The sequence below is a fragment of the Syngnathus acus genome, chromosome 10, assembly GCF_901709675.1.
Source record: "Syngnathus acus chromosome 10, fSynAcu1.2, whole genome shotgun sequence".
In the NCBI taxonomy this organism is placed as follows: Eukaryota; Metazoa; Chordata; class Actinopteri; order Syngnathiformes; family Syngnathidae; genus Syngnathus; species Syngnathus acus.
The window spans coordinates 3,149,438-3,171,899 of NC_051095.1; the positions used below are offsets into that span (position 1 = coordinate 3,149,438).

A 22,462-nucleotide genomic window follows, 5' to 3' on the forward strand; every position below is an offset into this window, starting at 1 on the left:
TCAATGATAAAAACCCTCGACGGTCACGTGATTTCACGGAAAGCCAAACTTTAATTTACGTTGTAGTTACGCAGCCCACCAGGGGGCGGCGCTGTTTCAACGAGTGGTTTATTTTTTTATATATATATATATATATGAATATATTTTAGGACGCACACGCACACACACGCACAGTCATATGCGGGAGTCGAACTCATGGTCCATGCACACAAGACAGTCGAGCCATCCCCACACACAGTTTATTAACATACTGTAGGAGTGAGTGACGTCATGGCCGGGCTGAACTCCAATTGGCTTGCCTGAGAGGTAATCGAAGCGCGTCCTGCGCTTCGCTGTTGTTCCGCGTTCGCCTCTTGGACGTTGAGTCGCAACTTTGACCGAATAGCCTGCTTGACTAAAATCGAAAAACACATTGATGGTTAGAATGAATTTACTTGCATTCTTTGTTTTGGCTGTGCAAATATACAGCGTGACGCCTGGTAAGTTGGACTTTTCGGTTTATTATTCGAAAGATTGACGCTCTTGATTTGGAACTGACGCAGTCATTATTGTTTATTGCTTTCGTTTTCGCCACTCGTCTGTTGCATCGGCATTTTAAGTTGTTTCACCTGAACGCCCGTTTTGTCGGAGTTATACGGGAATACATAGCTATTATTATAAATGTAAGAAAGTTGGAAAACTTGAAAATGGCACAAATCAAGGTGATATGCCTCAGAATAGATATGTAATCGATGAAATGTGGAAAAGCCTACGCACAAGAATGAAATGTTGTACAGGGGAGTCTTTGCAATTCATAATTAACATTTCACAGTCATGGCAATACAATTGTGTTTCATCTTTCAGAAAAAAACATTGTATAGCCTCCTTACATTATTATTTCGATAAGAGTCATCATGTCTCCGTAAAGTCTATAAGGCAGTTATTTTGTTCAGACAAGTGACATTTTTTTTAGATGTTACCTGCTGACAGTTTCGACTGTGAGGAAGACTGGAGACACAGTCGAAACTGTCAGCAGGTAACATCTAAAAGTTGTACTAAGTTCATCTTGTTTTTCCTTTTCAATTACTTCACTGGTTCTTCTATATCAAACAAATTATTTTAGGTGTATTTACCTGACATGTTCTTCCGCCTTCATCAGATCTGATGAAGGCGGAAGAACCCGCCGAAACATGTCAGGTAAATACACCTAAAATAATTTGTTTGATATAGAAGAACCAGTGAAGTAACATCTAAAAGTGTTTCACTTGTCTGAACAAAAGGATTGCCTCATATTATTATTGGGTTTTTTGTGTGCAAATTAAGGAGAATGGCAAAAGTTATGTCATTAGATTTCTTTCATCAGTGGATGTTAGTCACTGCTGAGGGGCATCGAATATCTCGCTTAGCGCGTCACACTGAAATCGAACATAACAACTGGGAGAAAAAAGCAAAGGCAGGTTGTCACATTCAAGTTTGACAAGTTTGTGCGGAAGAACGCGTTTGGAGAAACATGACATTTCCAATTTCAAGTGCTGCAAAGTTCCAACTGCAGGCGGAATCATTGAAAATATGAAGATTGATTTGATCATGTGTGTCATTTTTGTGTTTGTCTTTCAGTCATTCACACGCTCAATTATTTCGATACGGCCTCTCAAGTTGCAAAGCTACCAGAGTACTGGGAGGCCGCGTATGTTGACGGCGTTCAGATTCTGCACTTTGACAGCAACCACAGGAAAGCAAAAGCGAAACAAGACTGGGTGGACAAAATCACAGAAGATGATCCGCACTACTGGGACAGAAATACGGCGAATAGTATTGCTACTGAGCAGGTCTTCAAAGTCAACATTGAAATCGCTAAAAAGCGCTTCAACCAAACTGGAGGTTTGTTTACGTCCAACCTTCTGCTCGTCAAATGACACTTTTTTTGTCACTGCTGGCTTCTCTCTGATCATCGTCCTCGCTGAATCTTGTGCGCCATCCTTTCAGGTGTTCACATGCTTCAGAGGATGCAGGGCTGTGAATGGAATGATGAGACTGGGGAGGTTGATGGTTGGCTGCACGACAGTTACGATGGAGAAGACTTCATATCATTTGAGCTGAAGACGATGAGCTGGATCGCAGCACATCCGCAAGCTTTCATCACCAAACTCAAGTGGGACCAATTGGACGAGAGGAATCAATACTATAAGAATTTTTTCACTGAGGTGCTTCCTTCCCTGTTGAAGAAGCACGTGAGCAACGGCAGGGAGTTCCTGACCAGAACCGGTACATTGTCCTCTCTCGCCTTCACTGCGTCTTTCAAGCTCACACACAATGTCCATCTTTCAAGTTGTTTCTTTTCCTCCATGCACATCCTCCACTCTTCTCTCCATCTTTGCGCGCAGAGCTTCCCACGGTGTCTCTCCTGCAGAAGACGCCTTCCTCTCCGGTCACCTGCCACGCCACGGGTTTCTACCCCAGGACGTCGGACCTCTTTTGGAGGAAGGACGGCGAGCAGATCCACGAGGACGTGGAGATGGGGGAGACCCTCCCCAACCACGACGGAACCTTCCAGACCACGGCCGACCTGAAAGTGGAGCTGACGCCCGCCGCGGAGGGCCGCTACGAATGCGTGTTCAAACTGGATGGCGTCCGGGAGGAGATGGTCACCAAGCTGTACGCCAGAAGCATCCTGAGCAACGCGCGCATCCAGGGTGAGCTACGCGTCGGACACGGCTCGGCGTCACGCCGACAGTCGTTCACGTGTCTCGTTTTGTTGCCATGTGAAGAAGAGGAAGACAGGAAGAAGGCGGTGGCCATCGCTGTCCCGCTGGTGGTCCTGGCTCTGGTGGCGATGGCGGTGTCGCTGGGGGTGTTCCTGGCCAAGCGTCCCAAAAGCCAAAAAGGTGAACGACGACACAAATGTTTGCTCCGTATGTGGCGATTCCTAATCTCCTCTCGCTTCTCTTCCATTTCAGCCAATTACGCTCCAGCTTGTAAGTGACACGTTTTGCCCTTCCTGTTTTGGAAAAAATGCCAATGCCTTGAATGTATTTTCTTTTATGCTCCCTCAGCCAGCGCCTCATCTTCTGAGCTGGATTGATTAACCCCACTAAGGTTGAAGGGATGTCTTCTTTTCTTGGGTGCCACGCTTGATTGAATCATCGCATTCCAACTGTATGAACTATTTGGAAATGTTTCTTATTTCAAATTGAAATGCAACATAGTTTTTCAAGTGCAGTGAATTCTAATTGTATTTACTTCACGAGTTCTTCCAAATACCGCTAGAGAGAGCCAACATACCACAAGTGATACCCGCATCACTGCTTTTTTTTTAATTGCTTTTTGTTCAGCGAGCTACTGATCAATTTAATATATATTGCACCTCGCCGTTTCTCTACAAGTTGGATGTGTTTACGGCTGAATTGTTAAGCTACTGTGTGTGCGCCACGCGTGTGCGCGGCTGCAGCTCCACCCTCCCGCCTCTTGGCGGCGTTACATCAAACCCTGCGTCACGCGGCCGCTCCGTGCTTGTGAGTCACGTGCAACCCATCAATCAAAGTCTAAACCAGTGGTTCTTAACCAGGTTCTAAACTGACCCTAGGGGTTCGGCAGATCCTCCACTGCAGAGGTCCCAAAACACCTGATTTATAAATTCTTGATAACGCATATCTGAACTAGTTTCGCAAAGGCAACAGTAAAAGTCACACTGATTTGGAGGGATGTAATTTGTTGTTCTTTGAACAAGGTGCTGGTCATGCACGGCTCATTTTGTGCACCAGTAAAAAACATCTGTGTCTTGAATTTGAATTTATTTATTTTTTTCGCTAAAGAGGGGTTCGGTGAATGCGCCTATTAATGCGCCTGGTGGGGTGTGGTACCTCCAACAAGGTTAAAAACCACTGGTCCAAACAGTTCAAGTCACTACAACTTGCTTGCAGCCGCATGCTCTCGTCGGTCCTCGCGATTGGATGCTTTCTTTTGGGCTTTTGAACGTTGCTGTGTCACGCATGTTTTGATCGTTTGGGGCCCAGGTTTCCTTCATATACGGACGCTTGCTTTTTTTTTTCAATTCGATTTTTTATTTTTCAATTTTCCAATTTTGTGTTTTGGCATAGGCGGTTTTACAGGGTGGCAAGGAAGGGCAGTTGCCCCCTTCAGCAAATGTCTTGCCATCCCGGTTGCCAGCCCAACCTACAATGAATATTAAATTCAATGACATTTTCTTTGGTCTCATCTGATTTCACTGTCTTCTGCACTGAAAATTTTCGCTACCTAAGTAGAGTGGAATATGTACCGCCAGTGCCTTTTAAGAAGCCATATAGACCTGCTTTTGGCTCCATAGCCCAAAACGTGATATGTCAACCTGCTCATTTGACTTTTTTTTTTTTTGCAAGCAGCCCTTATGTGACAAAAGTGATCAGAAAATGTCAGCTGATTGAGCGACCCAATGTTTTCGATCTTTCCGTCAGCCAACGTTGTTATGCGCTAAATCCACTTTGAACGATGTTGAGTAAAAAAAGAAAAACTTTGACACCTTACTCGGCTTCACTTTAAAACGTAGGTTTAAATGACCACAAAGGTTGTCCCTCTTTCCCATCCCGAATAAAATCAAAGTGGTGTCAAAAGTCTGGACGAAGGTGGCCAAAATAATATCGCGTTCCTTCAGTCAAAGGAACGCGCTCTTCCAAGGGTGCGTTGCTCACGAAGGTGGGGGCCGAGCAGCAGCAGCCGAGCGAGCGAGCGGTTGTCACTTGTCTTGAGCGGAGCTAATGCGCGCACCACATCGATATTTCTGCGTTCAATAGCCTCGAGATCTCTGATGGGCTTCCGAAGCCATGATGACCCCGCCGGCTGCCCGCCTGGCGCTGATCCTTCTGTCTTGCGTTGTACTGATGTTGTACAGCTTCGGTGAGTACAAAATGTCCAATTTTGCGATTGTTCTACTCTTAATGATAACTTTGGAAGAACGCATGTTGGTTCGGATGGCAGTGCGGATCTGCTGGGTTAAAAATTCGACCGACTCAGGAAGCAGGGTGAATTTGTCTTAACTATGGGTTGTTTTGGCCTTTTAGCAGTTGTTTTGTACAAACTGGACTGTTCTGCGCAAAAGAGTTCGGTTTGATTTTTTTGACCCAACTTCGGTCCACTTTTTGACCCAAATGGAGTTGTTTTAAAATGGCTGTAACAGCGTTTGTTCTTGTGTTTTCCCTTGAGTTATCTGAGTTTTTTTTTTTTTTACCTGTTTGTATACCTCTTTAACAAGCTGACACTGATTGCGAGACACAATGGCACATTCGAACCCGACTCCCCCCTCCCTCCCCTAAATGCGCACGGAAATTCTAGAGAAAGAAGTAAACCGAATCTGAAAAAGAGTCCATAAAGGAAGTGACAGAAAAGAAGAAAATGATTGTAATTGTCAAATATGAACATGCGAGAACCCCAATCAATATCAAAGTCAAAAGTCAAAGTCAGCTTTATTGTCAATCCCTTCATATGTCAAGACACACAAAGAAACCGAAATTCCGTTTCCTCCATCCCACGGTGACGAGACATACAAGTAGGCGACACAAAACAAAAACAAGAAGGCACAAACCATAAATAATAAATAAAAAATAATAAATAAAATGAGCGATGAATAACTAATAAACCAATAACCCAATAAATAAGAGGAGCAAAACCGAGCCAGTGTGCATACAGCAGACAGCAAGAACAGGACGCTACGCTGAAAGGGGGAGCGAGTTCAGGATCCTAACAGCCTGGAGTACGAAGCTGTTGGAGAGTCTGGTGGTGCGGGAGCGCAGGCTCCTGTACCGCCTCCCAGAGGGCAGAAGATCAAACAAAGAGTGAGCGGGGTGACTCACATCACTCACAATCTTGGTCGCCTTGTGGGTGAGATGGGAGGTGTAAATGTCCTTCAAGGAGGGGAGAGAAGCACCAATAGTCTTACTAGCCGTTTTCACTATGCGCTGCAGGGCCTTCAAGTCGTAGTCAGTGCAGCTGCCACCACAAACAGCAATACAGCTGGAGAGGACGCTCTCAATGGTGCCGCGGTAAAATGTAGTCATGACGGCCGGAGGAGCTCCCGCTCGCCTGAGTTTCCGAAGGAAGTACAGGCGGCGCTGGGCCTTCTTCGCCAGCGATGTGGTGTTGGTGGACCAGGAGAGATCCTCACTGATGTGCACCCCCAGGAACCTGGCACTGCTCACTCGCTCCACCACAGCACCGTCGATGGTCAGCGGCAGGTGTTGGGCGTGACCCTTCCGGAAGTCAACAACAATCTCCTTGGTCTTGTCGACGTTCAGCAGGAGGTTGTTGTCCCTGCACCACGCGGTCAGAAGGTCAACCTCCAGCCTGTATTGACTCTCGTCTCCCTTGGTGATGAGACCCACCAGAGTCGTATCGTCAGCAAACTTCACTATGCGGTTGCCGCTGCAGGTGGCAGCGCAGTCATGCGTCAGGAGGGTGAAGAGCAGCGGACTGAGCACGCAGCCTTGGGGGGCCCCTGTGCTCAGCGTGATGCTGGCGGAGATTTTGTCGCCAACACGTACCACCTGTGGCCTCTGACAGAGGAAGTCCAGTAGCCAGTTGCAGAGGCAGGTACTGAGGCCCAGCTTGTCAAGTTTGCTGATGAGACGCTGTGGCACAATGGTGTTGAAGGCAGAACTGAAGTCCACAAACAGCAACCTCACATACGAGTCCCTCCCCTCCAGGTGGGTGAGGGCCGAGTGGAGGGCAGAGCAGATGGCATCCTCAGAGGACCGTTTGGCTCGGTAGGGGTCAATGGTGGGGGGGAGAACTGATCGGATGTGCTCCATGACAAGCCGCTCAAAGCACTTCATGATGATGGGCGTAAGTGCCACGGGGCGGTAGTCATTGAAGCAGGACGGAGCAGGTTTCTTCGGCACAGGTACGATGGTGGCAGCTTTGAAACACGACGGGACGATGGCCTGCTGCAGGGAAGTGTTAAAGATGTCCGTGAAGACACCCGTCAAAGGGAGAATGAGATATCTTTTGATACAGCAACTCATCAACATAGACATGTATCAAATATATTCTGAGTTTGGGGAGTAAAAGAGCTCCAGTGAGGACAAAATCGTGTATCACTTTTCTTGAAAGACAAACTCCATTTTTCTCCTCACATACTGCATTGGAAATAAGCAAATTTTGTACTTAATAGTAATGACGATGTCCGGTCTGCAAAAAAAGTCGTTTATTCAATGTGGCGCTAAGCATAAGTGATCAAATAATCATTTGAATAGTGATGGCGTGTGTCCAGAGCCCTCCCTGCTCTCTTTTTACCACCAAACAATGTTTTATATCGAATAGAACATGCAATATCGATCCAATGGACACAATTAGAGGAGAGAATATATCATATGATCCACTTTGATGTTAACGTGGCACTTGTTTGTCCATCCCTCCAAACAAAAATCCATAAAAACGTTATTCGGGCTACAGAATCTGTCTGCGTATATAGTCAAAGGCAAAAGTCTGCTTTATTGTCAATTTCTTCACATGCCAAGACACGCAAAGAAATCGAATATAGCGACGTGCACACGCGTCAGTTCGCAACTCAGTAGCACCCCTATTGGCTTTAATATTCGCAACCACACATTGCGTTTTTCTTATTCCAATAAAAGGGGTTAAATACATTTTGGTTGCAGAGAAAATGATAGTCACGGAGATTATTCTGTAGCTCTGTTACAAGAGGCGTGAAATTCCAACACGTCTTCCTTTGCATAGATTGCCGAAGTATCTTTTGGTAATTGATGAAAATAAAAAATAAAAAGTTGGAAGTGGAATTTGTTGACTTCTAGCGCCATCCTGCGGGCAGGAGTTAAATAAAAAAAAAACTTTTCTCTTCTCTCCCCGAGCAGCTGAAAGACAGTCCTTGAAATTATTCAGCATCTTGAAACTTAGAAAATGATGGTCACAGAGATTATTCTGTAGCTCTGTTACAAGAGGCGTGAAATTCCAACACGTCTTCCTTTGCATAGATTGCCAAAGTATCTTTTGGTAATTGATGAAAATAAAATAAAAAGTTGGAAGTGGAATTTGTTGACTTCTAGCGCCATCCTGCGGGCAGGAGTTAAAAAAAAACACACTTTTCTCTTCTCTCCCCGAGCAGCTGAAAGACAGAAGTGGACTGAATTTCCTCCATTTTTAGACATGTGCAAACAGTCCTTGAAATTATTCAGCATCTTGAAACTGAGAAAATGATGGTCGCGGAGATTATTCTGTAGCTCTGTTACAAGAGGCGTGAAACTCCAACACGTCTTCCTTTGCATAGATTGCCGAAGTATCTTTTGGTAATTGATGAAAATAAAAGGTTGGAAGTGGAATTTGTTGACTTCTAGCGCCATCCTGTGGGAAGGAGTTAAATAATAATAAAAAAAAAGCTTTTCTCTTCTCTCCCCGAGCAGCTGAAAGACAGAAGTGGGGTGGTAGATTGGATCGAGCACTCAGTGCTCGACTGTGTTGGTCTGTCTGTATTGGAGGTTCAGTGATCGTGTGGTGAGGTCTGTGTGTAGTCGTGACGGAGCACCCGGTAAAGCGCGGCTCGTTCTGCATCCTTGCCTCCGTGTGTTATTGTTAGAGCAATCAATAAAATAAGCAACCTACTATAAGTGACAACATCCGTTTTGGTCGCACACAATGTCATCAGGAATATCGGTGGACAGATTCATCACAGAACTACGTCAAAAGAGCGAAAACTGTGAGTTTGGAAGACATGAAGATGACATGATAAGGGATAAATTGGTGTTCAGCAGAAGTGATACACATCTGAAAGAGAGACTGTTACGTGATAATGCACTTACTGTCGTTATGGATTTTTTCAACTGGAATATATTTTTACAATACTTTATCTCATTGAAAAGAGAAGGTACGAATAGAAATCGATGGAACTGAAATTGAAAGGTTGCAGGAAAACAAATTTCTTGGGGTTATAATAGATGACAGGCTGAGTTGCTGAGTCAGACTATGGAGCAGTGTAAGTGAGGAACTCAAGCAAAGTCCAAATATCCACCAGTTTAAAAAAATGTTCAAAAATATGTTGTTTAGCGGGTGCAAGGACTAAAAAGGCCAAATGGCAAAAGCAAAAATAAAACAGGATAATAAGTTGAAAGTGTGTAGATTTATACGTTGAAACATTAGTTTATTGGATAAACTGAGAAAGTGGTAGGAATCTAAAAAGGTATGCTTCTTCCTACTCCTTTTCGAACATTCTTTGCTATTGATTTTTTTTAGTTTGTTGGTTTATTGTTTGTTTGTTGTACGGACTTACATATGACACTTTAGTGTTGTTTGTTTTATTTTTTATCTTTTTACGCTTTAAATATGTTCGAAATAGATATCAATCAATCCTTTTGCTTTTTAAACCCACATACAGCTAGCTCCACCGTGACTTAAATATGGCACTTTAAAGTGTTATGGATTGTATTTTATTTGTATTCATTTCCCCCCTCCTTTTATGTTTGAAATATGGTCGGAATAAAGACTCATCATCAACAGTTACGCATTCAAATAAATCATCGATTGTCATACGTTCAACTGCTCTGCATTTCAAGTCACAGCCAACAAACAGGGCCACCCCCCCCCCCCCTTCTTGTTTCTTCTACGAGGGAAATAACAGAAAACGACAATATAAGAACAAATAATCAATTACTCTTAAGGAGTAGTATTGACTTCTTAAACAGTAAAGATCTCCATAAGGGACAGAGAGCATTGCAATTTACGAAATAAAAAATAAATAAAATCTAACTTCTATATCGAACTAAAAAAATCTAACTTCACGCAGGTGCTTGACTACAAATATAACGTCTTAAAAAAGGAAGGGCACCATTCTTTCTTTTACATTACAAACTATTTTGTTGTTGTTTTGGTAAATATATACATTTTATAATTTTTTTAAATGTCGCTATTCGGAGCAAACATGCAACACACGATCTATCTATCTATCTATCTATCTATCTATCTATCTATCTATCTATCTATCTATCTATCTATCTATCTATCTATCTATCTATCTATGTATTCGTTTATTTATTTATTGATTGATTGCAACACATGCTGCAGGCAGTCCTGAGTGACGTAATCGCCGGGTTGAACTCCAATTGGCTTACCTGAGAGGTAATCGAAGCTCGTAAACTGTTGTTGTTCCGCGTTCGCCTCTTGGACGACGAGTCGCAACTTTGACCGAATACCCTGCTTGACTAAAATCGAAAAACACATTGATGATTACAATGAATTTACTTGTATTCTTTGTTTTGGCTGTGCAAATACACAGCGTGACCCCTGGTAAGTTGAGCTAGTCGGTTTCTGATCCGAAAGATTGACGCTCTTGATTTGGAACTGACGCAGTCATTATTGTTTATTGCTTTCGTTTTCGCCACTCGTCTGTTCCGTCGGCAAATTCTTTCACCTGAACGCCCGTTTTGTCAGTTATACGGGAATACATAGCTATTATTATAAATGTAATAAAGTTGGAAAACTTAAAAATGGCACAAATCAAAGTGATGTGCCCCAGCATAAATATGCAATCGATGAAATGTGGAGAAGCCTACGCACAAGAATGAAATGTTGTACAGGGGAGTCTTTGCAATTAATAATTAACATTTCACAGTCATGGCAATAAAGTTGTGGAAAACATTGTGTTAAAAACATTGTATAGCCTCCTGAATATTATTTCATTATCATTTCGATAAGATTCATCACGTCTCCGTAAATTCTATAAGGCAGTTCTTTTGTTCAGACGAGTGACATTTTTTTAGATGTTACCTGCTGACAGTTTCGACTGTGAGGAAGACTGGAGACACAATCGAAACTGTCAGCAGGTAACATCTAAAAGTGTTTCACTTGTCTGACCAAAAGAATTGCCTCATATGATTATTGGATTTTATGTGTGCAAATGTAGGAGAATGGAAAAAGTTATGTCATTAGATTTCTTTCATCAGTGGATGACAGTCACTGCTGAGGGGCATCGAATATCTCGCTTAGGGTGTCACACTGAAATCCAACATAACTGGGAGAAAAAAACAAAGATAGAATGTCAAATTCAAGTTTGACAAGTTTGTGCGGAAGAAGGCGTTTGGAGAAACATGACATTTCCAATTTCAAGTGCTGCAAAGTTCCATCTGCAGGCAGAATCATTGAAAATATGAAGATTGATTTGATCATGTGTGTCATTTTTGTGTTCGTCTTACAGTCATTCACACGCTCAATTATTTCCTGACTGCCTCTCAAGTTGCAAAGCTACCAGAGTACTGGGAGGCCGCGTATGTTGACGGCGTTCAGATTCTGCACTTTGACAGCAACCACAGGAAAGCAAAAGCGAAACAAGACTGGGTGGACAAAATCAGAGAAGATGATCCACACTACTGGGAGAGAGAGACGGCGGGCAGTATTCAGGCTGAGCAGGTCTTCAAAGTCAGCATTGAAAACATTAAAAAGCGCTTCAACCAAACTGGAGGTTTGTTTACGTCCAACCTTCTGCTCGTCAAATGACACTTTTTTTGTCACTGCTGGCTTCTCTCTGATCATCGTCCTCGCTGAATCTTGTGCGCCATCCTTTCAGGTGTTCACATGTATCAGGAGATGTTCGGCTGTGAATGGAATGATAAGACTGGGGAGGTTGATGGTTGGCGGCACTACAGTTACGATGGAGAAGACTTCATATCATTTGAGCTGAAGACGATGAGCTGGATCGCAGCACATCCGCAAGCTTTCATCACCAAACTCAAGTGGGAACAAGACGACGAGAGGAATCAATACTTTGAGAATTTTTTCACTGAGGAGTGTCCTTTATGGTTGAAGAAGCACGTGAGCAACGGGAGGGACTTCCTGACCAGAACCGGTACATTGTCCTCTCACGCCTTCTCTGCGTCTTTCAAGCTCACACACAATGTCCATCTTTCAAGTTGTTTCTTTTCCGCCATGCACATCCTCCACTCTTCTCTCCATCTTTGCGCGCAGAGCTTCCCACGGTGTCTCTCCTGCAGAAGACGCCTTCCTCTCCAATCACCTGCCACGCCACGGGTTTCTACCCCAGGACGTCGGACCTCTTTTGGAGGAAGGACGGCCAGGAGATCCACGAGGACGTGGAGATGGGGGAGACCCTCCCCAACCACGACGGAACCTTCCAGACCACGGCCGACCTGAAAGTGGAGCTGACGCCCGCCGCGGAGGGCCGCTACGAATGCGTGTTCAAACTGGATGGCGTCCGGGAGGAGATGGTCACCAAGCTGTACGCCAAAAGCATCCTGAGCAACGTGCGCATCCAGGGTAAGCCATGCGTCGGACACGGCTCGGCAAAACGCCCACAGTCGTTCACGTGTCTCGTTTTGTTGCCATGTGAAGAAGAGGAAGACAGGAAGAAGGCGGTGGCCATCGCTGTCCCGCTGGTGGTCCTGGCTCTGGTGGCGATGGCGGTGGCGCTGGGGGTGTTCCTGGCCAAGCGTCCCAAAAGCCAAAAAGGTGAACGACGACACAAACGTTTGCTCCGTATGTGGCGATTCCTAATCTCCTCTCGCTTCTGTTCCATTTCAGCCAATTACGCTCCAGCTTGTAAGTGACACGTTTTGCCCTTCCTGTTTTGGAAAAAATGGTAATGCCTTGAATGTATTTTCTTTTATGCTCCCTCAGGCAATGCCTCATCTTCTGAATGAACCCCACTAAGTTTGAAGGGATGTCTTCTTTTCTTGGGTGCCACGCTTGATTGAATCATCACATTCCAACTGTGTGAAATATTTACATTATATATATTTTATTTGATCCTATTTATATTCATTGGTGGGAGCGCAGCCGGACCCCCTGCAGTTTGCTTACCGCCCTGGTGTTGGCGTGGACGATGTAGTGATTTATTTACTGCACAGAACGCTGCTTCACCTGGGAGGATCATGTTCTTCGATTTCTCCAGCGCTTTTAACACCTTCCAGCCGTCACTGCTCAGGGTGAAGATGGGTGTGGACCAGCGCCTGCCTGGCTGCATGGACAACAGACTTCCTCACCGACAGGCCGCAGTACGTGAGGTTACATCGCTGTGAGTCCGACCTGGTGCGCTGCAGCACAGGTGTCCCCCAGGGTACGGTGCTCTCTCCTTTCCTTTTCGCCCTGTACGCTTTGGACTTTACCCACGACACTGCCACATCCAGAAGTTCTCCGACGACACGGCCATTGTTGGATATGTTTCGGAGGGGAACGATCTGGAATACAGGACGGTCACCAAGGACTTTGTCAGCTGGTGTGAGCTCAACCAGCTTCAGCTGAACGCCAGCAAGACAAAGGAGATGATTGTGAGCTTCAGGAGGACAGCACCCCACTTCACTCCGGGGAACATCCAGGGATCGGCCATTGAGGTCGTGGAGAACTACAAATCCCTGGGTGTTGGCCTTAACAACAGACTGGACTGGACTGGACTGATCGCACCCACGCCCTGTACAAGAAGGGCCAGAGTCGCCTCCACCTGGTGAGGAGACGGAGGTCGTTGCAGGGCTCTCCTCAGGACCTTCTATGACTCTGTGGTGGCCTCAGCCAAATATGCGCAAATGAAAAAATGCTTAAACAAGGCGGGGCTTTTTGTCTTGAAACGGATAAAAAAAATTTCCATTATTTGCAGCTTGGTTTTCAGGACGTGGAGAAGGTGTGAATTGGATGAGCGGAGGCTTCGGGCGGCAGGTTTTGGGGCAAGGAGTTCTTTGAGGTATGGGGGAGCATGTCCGAGGATACACTGGTGAGTGAGGAGGGCGATCTTATAATCAGTTCGGAATTTGATGGGGAGCCAGTGCAGAGAACGGGGGATGGGTGTGATGTGGTCGCTTTTCCGCACCCTCATCAGGATCCTAGCAGCGCTGTTTTGGATGTACTGAAGCCTCTGGAGGCTCTTGCTAGGGATCCCGATGAGGAGTGCGTTACAATAGTCTAGCCTTGAGGAGATAAAGGCGTGGACAAGTTTCTCAGCATCCGTCAGGGTAAGTGTGGGGCGGAGTTTGGAAATATTCCTGAGGTGGAAGAAGGAGGTTTTGCAGATGTGTTTATGTGTGACTCCAGGTTGAGTTCAGGGTCCAGTTTCACATCCAGGTTGGTGACAGTGGCTGAGAGGGGGATAGTGTGACCGGTGAATGAGATGCTTGTTATTGGGCAGGTATGGATCTGATGGGGAGTGCCAATTAACATGGCTTGGGTTTTGTCACTGTCGACTTGCAGGAAGCTGAGATTCATCCACGCCTTTATCTCCTCCAGACACAGGGAGAGGATGGATGAGGGAGATGGAGGAGGCTGGGTTGTGGAGGGCGGGGGGTCGAGTTTGAGGTATAGCTGGGTGTCGTCCGCATAACGATGATATGAGATGCCGAACTTCCTGATTATATTGCCGAGGGGTAGCATGTAGAGAGTGAAGAGGGTAGGACCGAGTACAGATCCCTGGGGGACACCGGAGGTGACAGTGTGAGCGTCGGATTTTTTCCCTCCCAGGGAAACGTACTCGGTTCGGTTCGAGAGGTAGGACTGAAGCCAGGTTAGAGCAGTGCCAGAGAATCCAGTGGAGCGAAGTTGGTTAAGGAGGATATTGCGGTGGACAGTGTCAAATGCAGCGGACAGATCCAACAGAATGAGGAGTGACGGGGAGCCTGCATCGGCAGCCATGAGAAGGTCGTTGGTGACCCTAACAAGGGCTGTTTCAGTGCTGTGGCCAGAGCGAAAACCGGATTGAAATTTCTCAGCAATGTTATTGCGGGGGAGATGAGTGTGAAGTTGGACAGCTACCACTTTTTCCAGAACCTTGGAGAGGAACGGGAGGTTAGATGTCGGTCTGTAGTTGGCAAGGTTGTCCGGGCCAAGTGAGGGTTTTTGGAGCAGGCGGGTATTGATGGCTGTCTTCAATGTAGGGGGTACAGAGCCAGACTGGAGTGAGAGGTTGATGACATTGGTTATTGGGGGACTAATGGCTGAGGTTTGTTGTTTAACGACGGCTGTGGGGAAAGGGTCCAGGGCACATGTAGAGGGTTTCATCTTTTTGATGATGTCCTCTACCTCCGACTGCAAGATAGGGGAGAAGCAGCGGAGAAACTGGACTGTCCCGGGTGGAAGGAAGGAGGGTGGAGGTGAAGTGGAGGGGCCAGAAGAGGAGAGGAGCTGGGTGCGGATGTTGTCAACCTTAGCGGTAAAGAAGGTCATAAAGTTATTGCACACTACCTCTGAGGATTCTGCTGGAGTGGTGGCTTGGGGTTTGAGAAAGTGGTTGATGGTTGAAAAGAGCTGTTTTGAATTTCCAGGTCTATTGTTTATGATATTGGAGTAGAACTGGGCACGTGCAGTCCCAAGGGCTTTTGAGTAGGCCTTCTGATGTTCTTTGGAGGCCTGTTTGCGCACGGTCAGTCCTGAGGCTTTGAGACGACGCTCCAGGATGCGTCCAGTTGACTTCGTCAGACGCAGCTCACTGGTGTACCAGGGGGCTGAGCGTGGAAAAGTGACAGTTTTTTATTTTTTGGGGGGCGTGGATACCTAGAAGTTTGGCCAAAGAGTTATTGTAATGGTCCACTGCCTTGCTGACTGATGGAAAGGTTGCAGAGGAGGAGGAGAGAAGCTGGAGGTCCTGTGCTCTAGTGTCTTGGTTGATGTTTTTGAAATTTCTGAATGAGATTTGCCGCTTGGGTTTGGAGTGGGGGGGTGGGAAAGGCAGTTCCATTTGAATAAGTTTGTGGTCAGACACACCGACCTCGTGAACTTGTAGGTTGCTTATGGCCGACGAGGAGATGACAAGGTCAAGTGTATGCCCTTTGTCATGAGTGGGGACATTTACATGTTGAGTGAGGTGTAAACAGTCCAATAGTTGCAGGGGGGCAGGAGGGGGTGTCGACATGGATGTTAACATCACCTAGTATGGTTAGATTAGAGGAAGTGTAGTAGGCAGCCGGCTAACTGTGGAGGTTCGCCGCGGTCCAGGCGACCGTGGGCCGGCCGCGCCAGCCTCACCAACACCGTCCTCTCCTTGCTCGCCAGCTCCGCCCGACAGGGCCTCTCCGCTCAACTTATGGCCCGTTGCGGTCCCGGCAACTGCGGCCCGACCGCTCCAGCCTGCACGCTAAAACCAAATGCTAAAAACTAAACTTTAATAATGGCTAAAAAATAAATAAAAACACTAAAACTAAACTAATTCCGGTGGAGAAGCGGCGAACAATCAGCGCCAGCGTCCTCTCCCCAGATTCCTTCCTCCAAATGTTCCAATAATAAAACATAGTGAAAGCCAAATTGAGCAAATTGGCTATTTCAGAAGTGTGTGTCAAACTGGTAGCCCTTTGCACGAATCAGTACCCAGGAAGTAGCTCTCGGTTTAAGAAAGGTTGGTGACCCCTGCTCTAAAACATGCGTGGCACCTGATACAATTGTGTTTCGTCTCTGCTAGCGGCACTTGTCTTTGTCCTTGTCTGTTATTTAACCTTTTTTGAAATCTTGGCACTCGTACGCGCTGCTGTGACAAGTATATTTCCCCGCTGTGGAATGAATAAAGTTCTATCATCATCATCAATTGGAAATGTTTCTTATTTCAAATTGAAATGCAGCTGATGCACTTTGTTTAAAACAGGCTGTATGCATAGTTTATAGTCAATTCTAATTGTATTTACTTTCTGGGTCATCTCGCTGCTTTTCAGACTCGCACTACTCAACTCGCTACGTTGATTTTAGTATCTCTAAAGTGCTAATTATGATCGTTCCCACTTTGGGCTGTAACAAGACTGATTCATTGTATTTATTCTTATCACTTTATTCTGAGGGCATTTTATTGATCAGTTTGAGCAGAAAGTTTTCAATCAATAACGACCATTTGGATCACAAAGCATCTAGTTATCAAGTTATTATTGATGATGGATGTCATGAGAAGTGAGGACAGTTCACAGCAAGTACTGCAAATCATATTTTAGTCAATAGAGGGCGCTACAAGACCGGTACAAGATCTTGTAGCGCCACATCAGCTGGGGCAAAACTGACACTCGTCATCCAAAACGAAATTTGAAAGACAGCAAATTGTTTACAAATGCTTTATTTAAGATAAGAGTGTTAGTGCCGTTAAGTGAACTTCATGTACCTTATCAGCTAGCTTTATAGTAGACGGGAATACATTGCTCTAACTGTTGGAAGTTTAAGTTCATACATTTGGAAAATTAAAAAAATGACACAAATCAAAGTGGTGCACACCAGCATAAATATGCAAACGATGAACTATGGAAAAGCCATCGTACATTAATTAAATGTTATACAGGAGAGTATGTAATTAATAATTAACATTTCACGAGAATGGAAATAAAATTGTATCTAATCTTTCCAAGAAAATCTTTATATAGCCTCCTGAATATTATATAAATAATAAATACTCGAGTTGTTCGAATTGTTTTCTTTTTATTCATTTATTTTTGGCAAATTAAAAAGTGAGAACAGAGTAGGCAATCAGTGATTTGTAACAAAACTGGCCATAGTTGAATCTTTCACCCAGCGCTCCACTTTTCCACATGCAATATGGCGGCAAAGTTGACCTACGTTCAGCAATCAAGCTGGGTTTATGGATATTTTCAATGATAAAAACCCTCGACGGTCACGTGATTTCACGGAAAGCCAAACTTTAATTTACGTTGTAGTTACGCAGCCCACCAGGGGGCGGCGCTGTTTCAACGAGTGGTTTATTTTTTTATATATATATATATATGAATATATTTTAGGACGCACACGCACGCACACACACGCACAGTCATATGCGGGAGTCGAACTCATGGTCCATGCACACAAGACAGTCGAGCCATCCCCACACACAGTTTATTAACATACTGTAGGAGTGAGTGACGTCATGGCCGGGCTGAACTCCAATTGGCTTGCCTGAGAAGGTAATCGAAGCGCGTCCTGCGCTTCGCTGTTGTTCCGCGTTCGCCTCTTGGACGACAAGTCGCAACTTTGACCGAATAGCCTGCTTGACTAAAATCGAAAAACACATTGATGATCAGAATGAATTTACTTGCATTCTTTGTTTTGGCTGTGCAAATATACAGCGTGACGCCTGGTAAGTTGGACTTTTCGGTTTATTATTCTAAAGATTGACGCTCTTGATTTGGAACTGACGCAGTCATTATTGTTTATTGCTTTCGTTTTCGCCACTCGTCTGTTGCGTCGGCATTTTAAGTTCTTTCACCTGAACGCCCGTTTTGTCGGAGTTATACGGGAATACATAGCTATTATTATGAATGTAATAAAGTTGGAAAACTTAAAAATGGCACAAATCAAAGTGATGTGCCCCAGCATAAATATGCAATCGATGAAATATGGAAAAGCCTATGCACAAGAATGAAATGTTGTACAGGGGAGTCTTTGCAATTAATAATTAACATTTCACAGTCATGGCAATAAAATTGTGTCTCATCTTTCAGAAAAAAACATTGTATAGCCTCCTTACATTATAATGTCGATAAGAGTCATCATGTCTCCGTAAATGATATAAGGCAGTTCTTTTGTTCAGACAAGTGACATTTTTTTTAGATGTTACCTGCTGACAGTTTCGACTGTGAGGAAGACTGGAGACACAGTCGAAACTGTCAGCAGGTAACATCTAAAAGTTGTACTAAGTTCATCTTGTTTTTCCTTTTCAATTACTTCACTGGTTCTTCTATATCAAACAAATTATTTTAGGTGTATTTACCTGACATGTTCTTCCGCCTTCATCAGATCTGATGAAGGCGGAAGAACCCGCCGAAACATGTCAGGTAAATACACCTAAAATAATTTGTTTGATATAGAAGAACCAGTGAAGTAACATCTAAAAGTGTTTCACTTGTCTGAACAAAAGGATTGCCTCATATTATTATTGGATTTTTTGTGTGCAAATGAAGGAGAATGGCAAAAGTTATGTCATTAGATTTCTTTCATCAGTGGATGTTAGTCACTGCTGAGGGGCATCGAATATCTCGCTTAGGGCGTCACACTGAAATCTTAACATATTAACAACTGAAAGAAAAAAAGCATAGGCAGGTTGTCACATTCAAGTTTGACAAGTTTGTGCGGAAGAACGCGTTTGGAGAAACATGACATTTCCAATTTCAAGTGCTGCAAAGTTCCATCTGCAGGCAGAATCATTGAAAATATGAAGATTGATTTGATCATGTGTGTCATTTTTGTGTTTGCCTTCCAGTCATTCACACGCTCAATTATTTCCTGACGGCCTCTCAAGTTGCAAAGCTACCAGAGTACTGGGAGGCCGCGTATGTTGACGGCGTTCAGATTCTGCACTTTGACAGCAACCACAGGAAAGCAAAAGCGAAACAAGACTGGGTGGACAAAATCACAGAAGATGATCCGCACTACTGGGAGAGAAATACGGCGGGCAGCATTGGTGCTGAGCAGGGACTTCAAAGTCAACATTGAAATCGCTAAAAAGCGCTTCAACCAAACTGGAGGTTTGTTTACGTCCAACCTTCTGCTCGTCAAATGACACTTTTTTTGTCACTGCTGGCTTCTCTCTGATCATCGTCCTCGCTGAATCTTGTGCGCCATCCTTTCAGGTGTTCACATGCTTCAGAGATGCTAGGGCTGTGAATGGAATGATGAGACTGGGGAGGTTGATGGTTGGCTGCACGACAGTTACGATGGAGAAGACTTCATATCATTTGAGCTGAAGACGATGAGCTGGATCGCAGCACATCCGCAAGCTTTCATCACCAAACTCAAGTGGGACCAAGACGACGGATACAATCAAGTCAAGAAGAATTACTTCACTGAAGTGTGTCCTTTTGACTTGAAAAAGCATGTGAGCAACGGGAGGGACTTCCTGACCAGAACCGGTACATTGTCCTCTCACGCCTTCTCTGTGTCTTTCAAGCTCACACACAATGTCCATCTTTGACACTCTTTCAAGTTGTTTCTTTTCCTCCATGCACATCCTCCACTCTTCTCTCCATCTTTGCGCGCAGAGCTTCCCACGGTGTCTCTCCTGCAGAAGACGCCTTCCTCTCCAATCACCTGCCACGCCACGGGTTTCTACCCCAGGACGTCGGACCTCTTTTGGAGGAAGGACGGCGAGCAGATCCACGAGGACGTGGAGATGGGGGAGACCCTCCCCAACCACGACGGAACCTTCCAGACCACGGCCGACCTTAAAGTGGAGCTGACGCCCGCCGCGGAGGGCCGCTACGAATGCGTGTTCAAACTGGATGGCGTCCGGGAAGAGATGGTCACCAAGCTGTACGCCAAAAGCATCCTGAGCAACGCGCGCATCCAGGGTAAGCCATGCGTCAGACACGGCTCGGCATCACGCCGACAGTCGTTCACGTGTCTCGTTTTGTTTCCTTGTGAAGAAGAGGAAGACAGGAAGAAGGCGGTGGCCATCGCTGTCCCGCTGGTGGTCCTGGCTCTGGTGGCGATGGCGGTGGCGCTGGGGGTGTTCCTGGCCAAGCGTCCCAAAAGCCAAAAAGGTGAACGACGACACAAATGTTTGCTCCGTATGTGGCGATTCCTAATCTCCTCTCGCTTCTCTTCCATTTCAGCCAATTACGCTCCAGCTTGTAAGTGACACGTTTTGCCCTTCCTGTTTTGGAAAAAATGCCAATGCCTTGAATGTATTTTCTTTTATGCTCCCTCAGCCAGCACCTCATCTTCTGAGCAGGATTGAATGAACCCCACTAAGGTTGAAGGGATGTCTTCTTTTCTTGGGTGCTACGCTTGATTGAATCATCACATTCCAACTGTATGAAATACTTGGAAATGTTTCTTATTTCAAATTGAAGTGCAACAGTTTTACAAGTGCAGTGAATTCTAATTGTATTTACTTCACTAGTTCTTCCAAATACCGCTAGAGGGAGCCAACATACCACAAGTGATATCCTGCATCACACGTTGCTTTTTTTTAAGTGCTTTTTGTTAAGCGAACTACTGATCAATTTGATATAAGTTTGAGTATCATTATAAAAATGTTTGAAATGAGGTTTCTGGTCACTGTATTTTCACTTGTGGATATATAATTTAGCAAGGATAAGCAAAAAATTTATGATAAAGATCACGTCTTTTTTCTGTTGTCTTCTAAATAAAACATACAAAACACATTCCTATTTACAGAGAAGTCCATGTGGAGTTTATTTTGTTATTTTTATTTTATTTATCTCCGTCATTGATGTGTATTTTGATCAATAGACAATTCAACTTTAGCAAGTAAACGCATATTTACATAATTATGCTTGAGAAGGAACAAGATGAAGAAAATCTTATAGTTCCTGCCCCCTTCCACATAATAAAATAAAACAACATAATAAGTGCAAAACTTCAAGTACAAACCAAACACCTCACGAGAAAATATATACAAAACCAGACAAGAAATAACTAAATTCATAAATGTAAAAAGAAATGTAGACACTTACGGCTGTCCATATAATCTTATTGTTCTGCCGTTATAGATTTTTTCTAATTGGAATATATTTATATAATACTTTATCTCATTGAAAAGAGAAGGTACGAATAGAAATCGATGGAATTGAAAGGGTGCAGGAAAACAAATTTCTTGGGGTTATAATAGATGACAGGCTGAGTTGCTGAGTCAGACTATGGAGCAGTGTAAGTGAGGAACTCAAGCAAAGTCCAAATATCCACCAGTTTAAAAAAATGTTCAAAAATATGTTGTTTAGCAGGTACAAGGACTAAAAATGCCAAATGGCTACACAAAAGCAAAAATAAAACAGGATAAGTTGAAAGTGTGTAGATTTATACGTTGAATCATTAGTTTATTGGATAAACTGAGAAAGTGGTAGGAATCTAAAACGGTATGCTTCTTCCTACTCCTTTTCGAGCATTCTTTGCTATTGATTTTTTTTAGTTTGTTGGTTTATTGTTTGTTTGTTGTACGGACTTACGTATGACACTTTAGTGTTATTTGTTTTATTTTTTATCTTTTTTAGTTTTAAATATCAATCAATCAATCAATCAATCAATCAATCAATCAATCAATCAATCAATCAATCAATCAATCAATTGTTGGATTGTGTCCACAATTTAGGGAGCGTGCTATCTGCGCCTCACGGCAAAAGCCATTGCCAATCACCTGTTATCCAATTTACTCACTGCGTGCTCGTTTGATTTCTTCAGATTTAGGAAAATGCTAAGACACTGAAGCAGAAATTAGACTTACACAGGTTGGTTGAGTTCAATCACAATTCTCGTTAAGAAAGCTCTGTTTTCAGGAAAGTACAATCCAGCGCTGGGCCTTTCAAGAGCAGAAAGTCTCCATTCCGAAAAGGCAACGTTCAAGGTTCTTTGGTCAGCTTATATTCAGTTGCCGGTGTGGGCCGAGTTTGATGAGTGATGAGTCTTTGGGGTGGGGCAAGTTCGCAGGAGATTTTGATTCCATGGGAGTGGGTGCTGGTTCGGTGAGAGCTGGTTCCGTGGGGGTGGGTGCTGATTATGGTCGATTCGGTGTGTGTGGGGGCTGTTGTCTTCCATCCCGTCTTTCGGCCTTGGCGATCATCTTTGGCCGGGTTCTTGG

At 44.5% G+C, this 22,462-nt stretch overlaps 2 protein-coding genes, 1 long non-coding RNA gene and 1 pseudogene across 15 annotated transcripts in view; 3 read left to right on the forward strand and 1 right to left on the reverse strand.

Moving 5' to 3' along the window:
• Window positions 1-9,040, reverse strand: part of LOC119128268 — a 47,743-nt gene extending 38,703 nt beyond the window's left edge. For both annotated transcript variants that reach the window (XR_005098953.1, XR_005098952.1), the window contains exon 1: window positions 8,990-9,040. This is a non-coding gene — a long non-coding RNA (uncharacterized LOC119128268). The remainder of the gene's footprint in view (window positions 1-8,989) is intronic.
• Window positions 1-21,014, forward strand: part of LOC119128183 (BOLA class I histocompatibility antigen, alpha chain BL3-6-like) — a 30,842-nt gene extending 9,828 nt beyond the window's left edge. For 2 of the 6 annotated variants that reach the window (XR_005098940.1, XR_005098941.1), the window contains exons 8-9: window positions 12,645-12,688; window positions 20,669-21,014. Coding sequence is in view for 4 of the 6 variants with exons in the window: in XM_037260415.1 (XP_037116310.1) it covers window positions 2,184-2,244; window positions 2,364-2,672; window positions 2,748-2,864; window positions 2,937-2,954; window positions 3,033-3,061 (534 nt within the window). In the remaining 2 variants the exon portion in view is untranslated. Of the gene's footprint in view, window positions 1-2,183; window positions 2,245-2,363; window positions 2,673-2,747; window positions 2,865-2,936; window positions 2,955-3,032; window positions 3,276-12,644; window positions 12,689-20,668 lie in introns of those variants that run through there. The other 4 variants (XM_037260414.1, XM_037260417.1, XM_037260415.1 and 1 more) reach the window with 3 other exon arrangements.
• On the forward strand, window positions 306-21,014 carry LOC119128178 (major histocompatibility complex class I-related gene protein-like). 7 transcript variants are annotated; one of them, XM_037260396.1, is made up of 9 exons: window positions 342-479; window positions 11,168-11,431; window positions 11,537-11,558; window positions 14,815-14,818; window positions 19,523-19,775; window positions 19,905-20,213; window positions 20,289-20,405; window positions 20,478-20,495; window positions 20,574-21,014. In XM_037260396.1, exons 1-9 carry the CDS (start codon window positions 416-418, stop codon window positions 20,600-20,602), a joined length of 1,080 nt encoding a protein of 359 aa, XP_037116291.1. In that variant the 5' UTR covers window positions 342-415; the 3' UTR covers window positions 20,603-21,014. The 7 variants fall into 7 exon arrangements, with proteins under 7 accessions (XP_037116290.1, XP_037116287.1, XP_037116293.1 ...); XM_037260395.1 differs by lacking the exons at window positions 11,168-11,431; window positions 14,815-14,818; window positions 19,523-19,775; ... (1 more) ...; window positions 20,289-20,405; window positions 20,478-20,495 and adding exons at window positions 1,597-1,860; window positions 11,935-12,243; window positions 12,319-12,435; window positions 12,508-12,525 and having other exon boundaries at window positions 306-479; window positions 11,537-11,815; window positions 20,574-20,691; XM_037260392.1 differs by lacking the exons at window positions 11,168-11,431; window positions 11,537-11,558; window positions 14,815-14,818; ... (3 more) ...; window positions 20,478-20,495; window positions 20,574-21,014 and adding exons at window positions 1,597-1,860; window positions 1,966-2,183; window positions 11,755-11,815; ... (1 more) ...; window positions 12,319-12,453; window positions 16,484-17,634 and having other exon boundaries at window positions 306-479.
• On the forward strand, window positions 17,852-19,537 carry LOC119128250 (annotated as a pseudogene).
• Window positions 21,015-22,462: the final 1,448 nt, after the last annotated feature.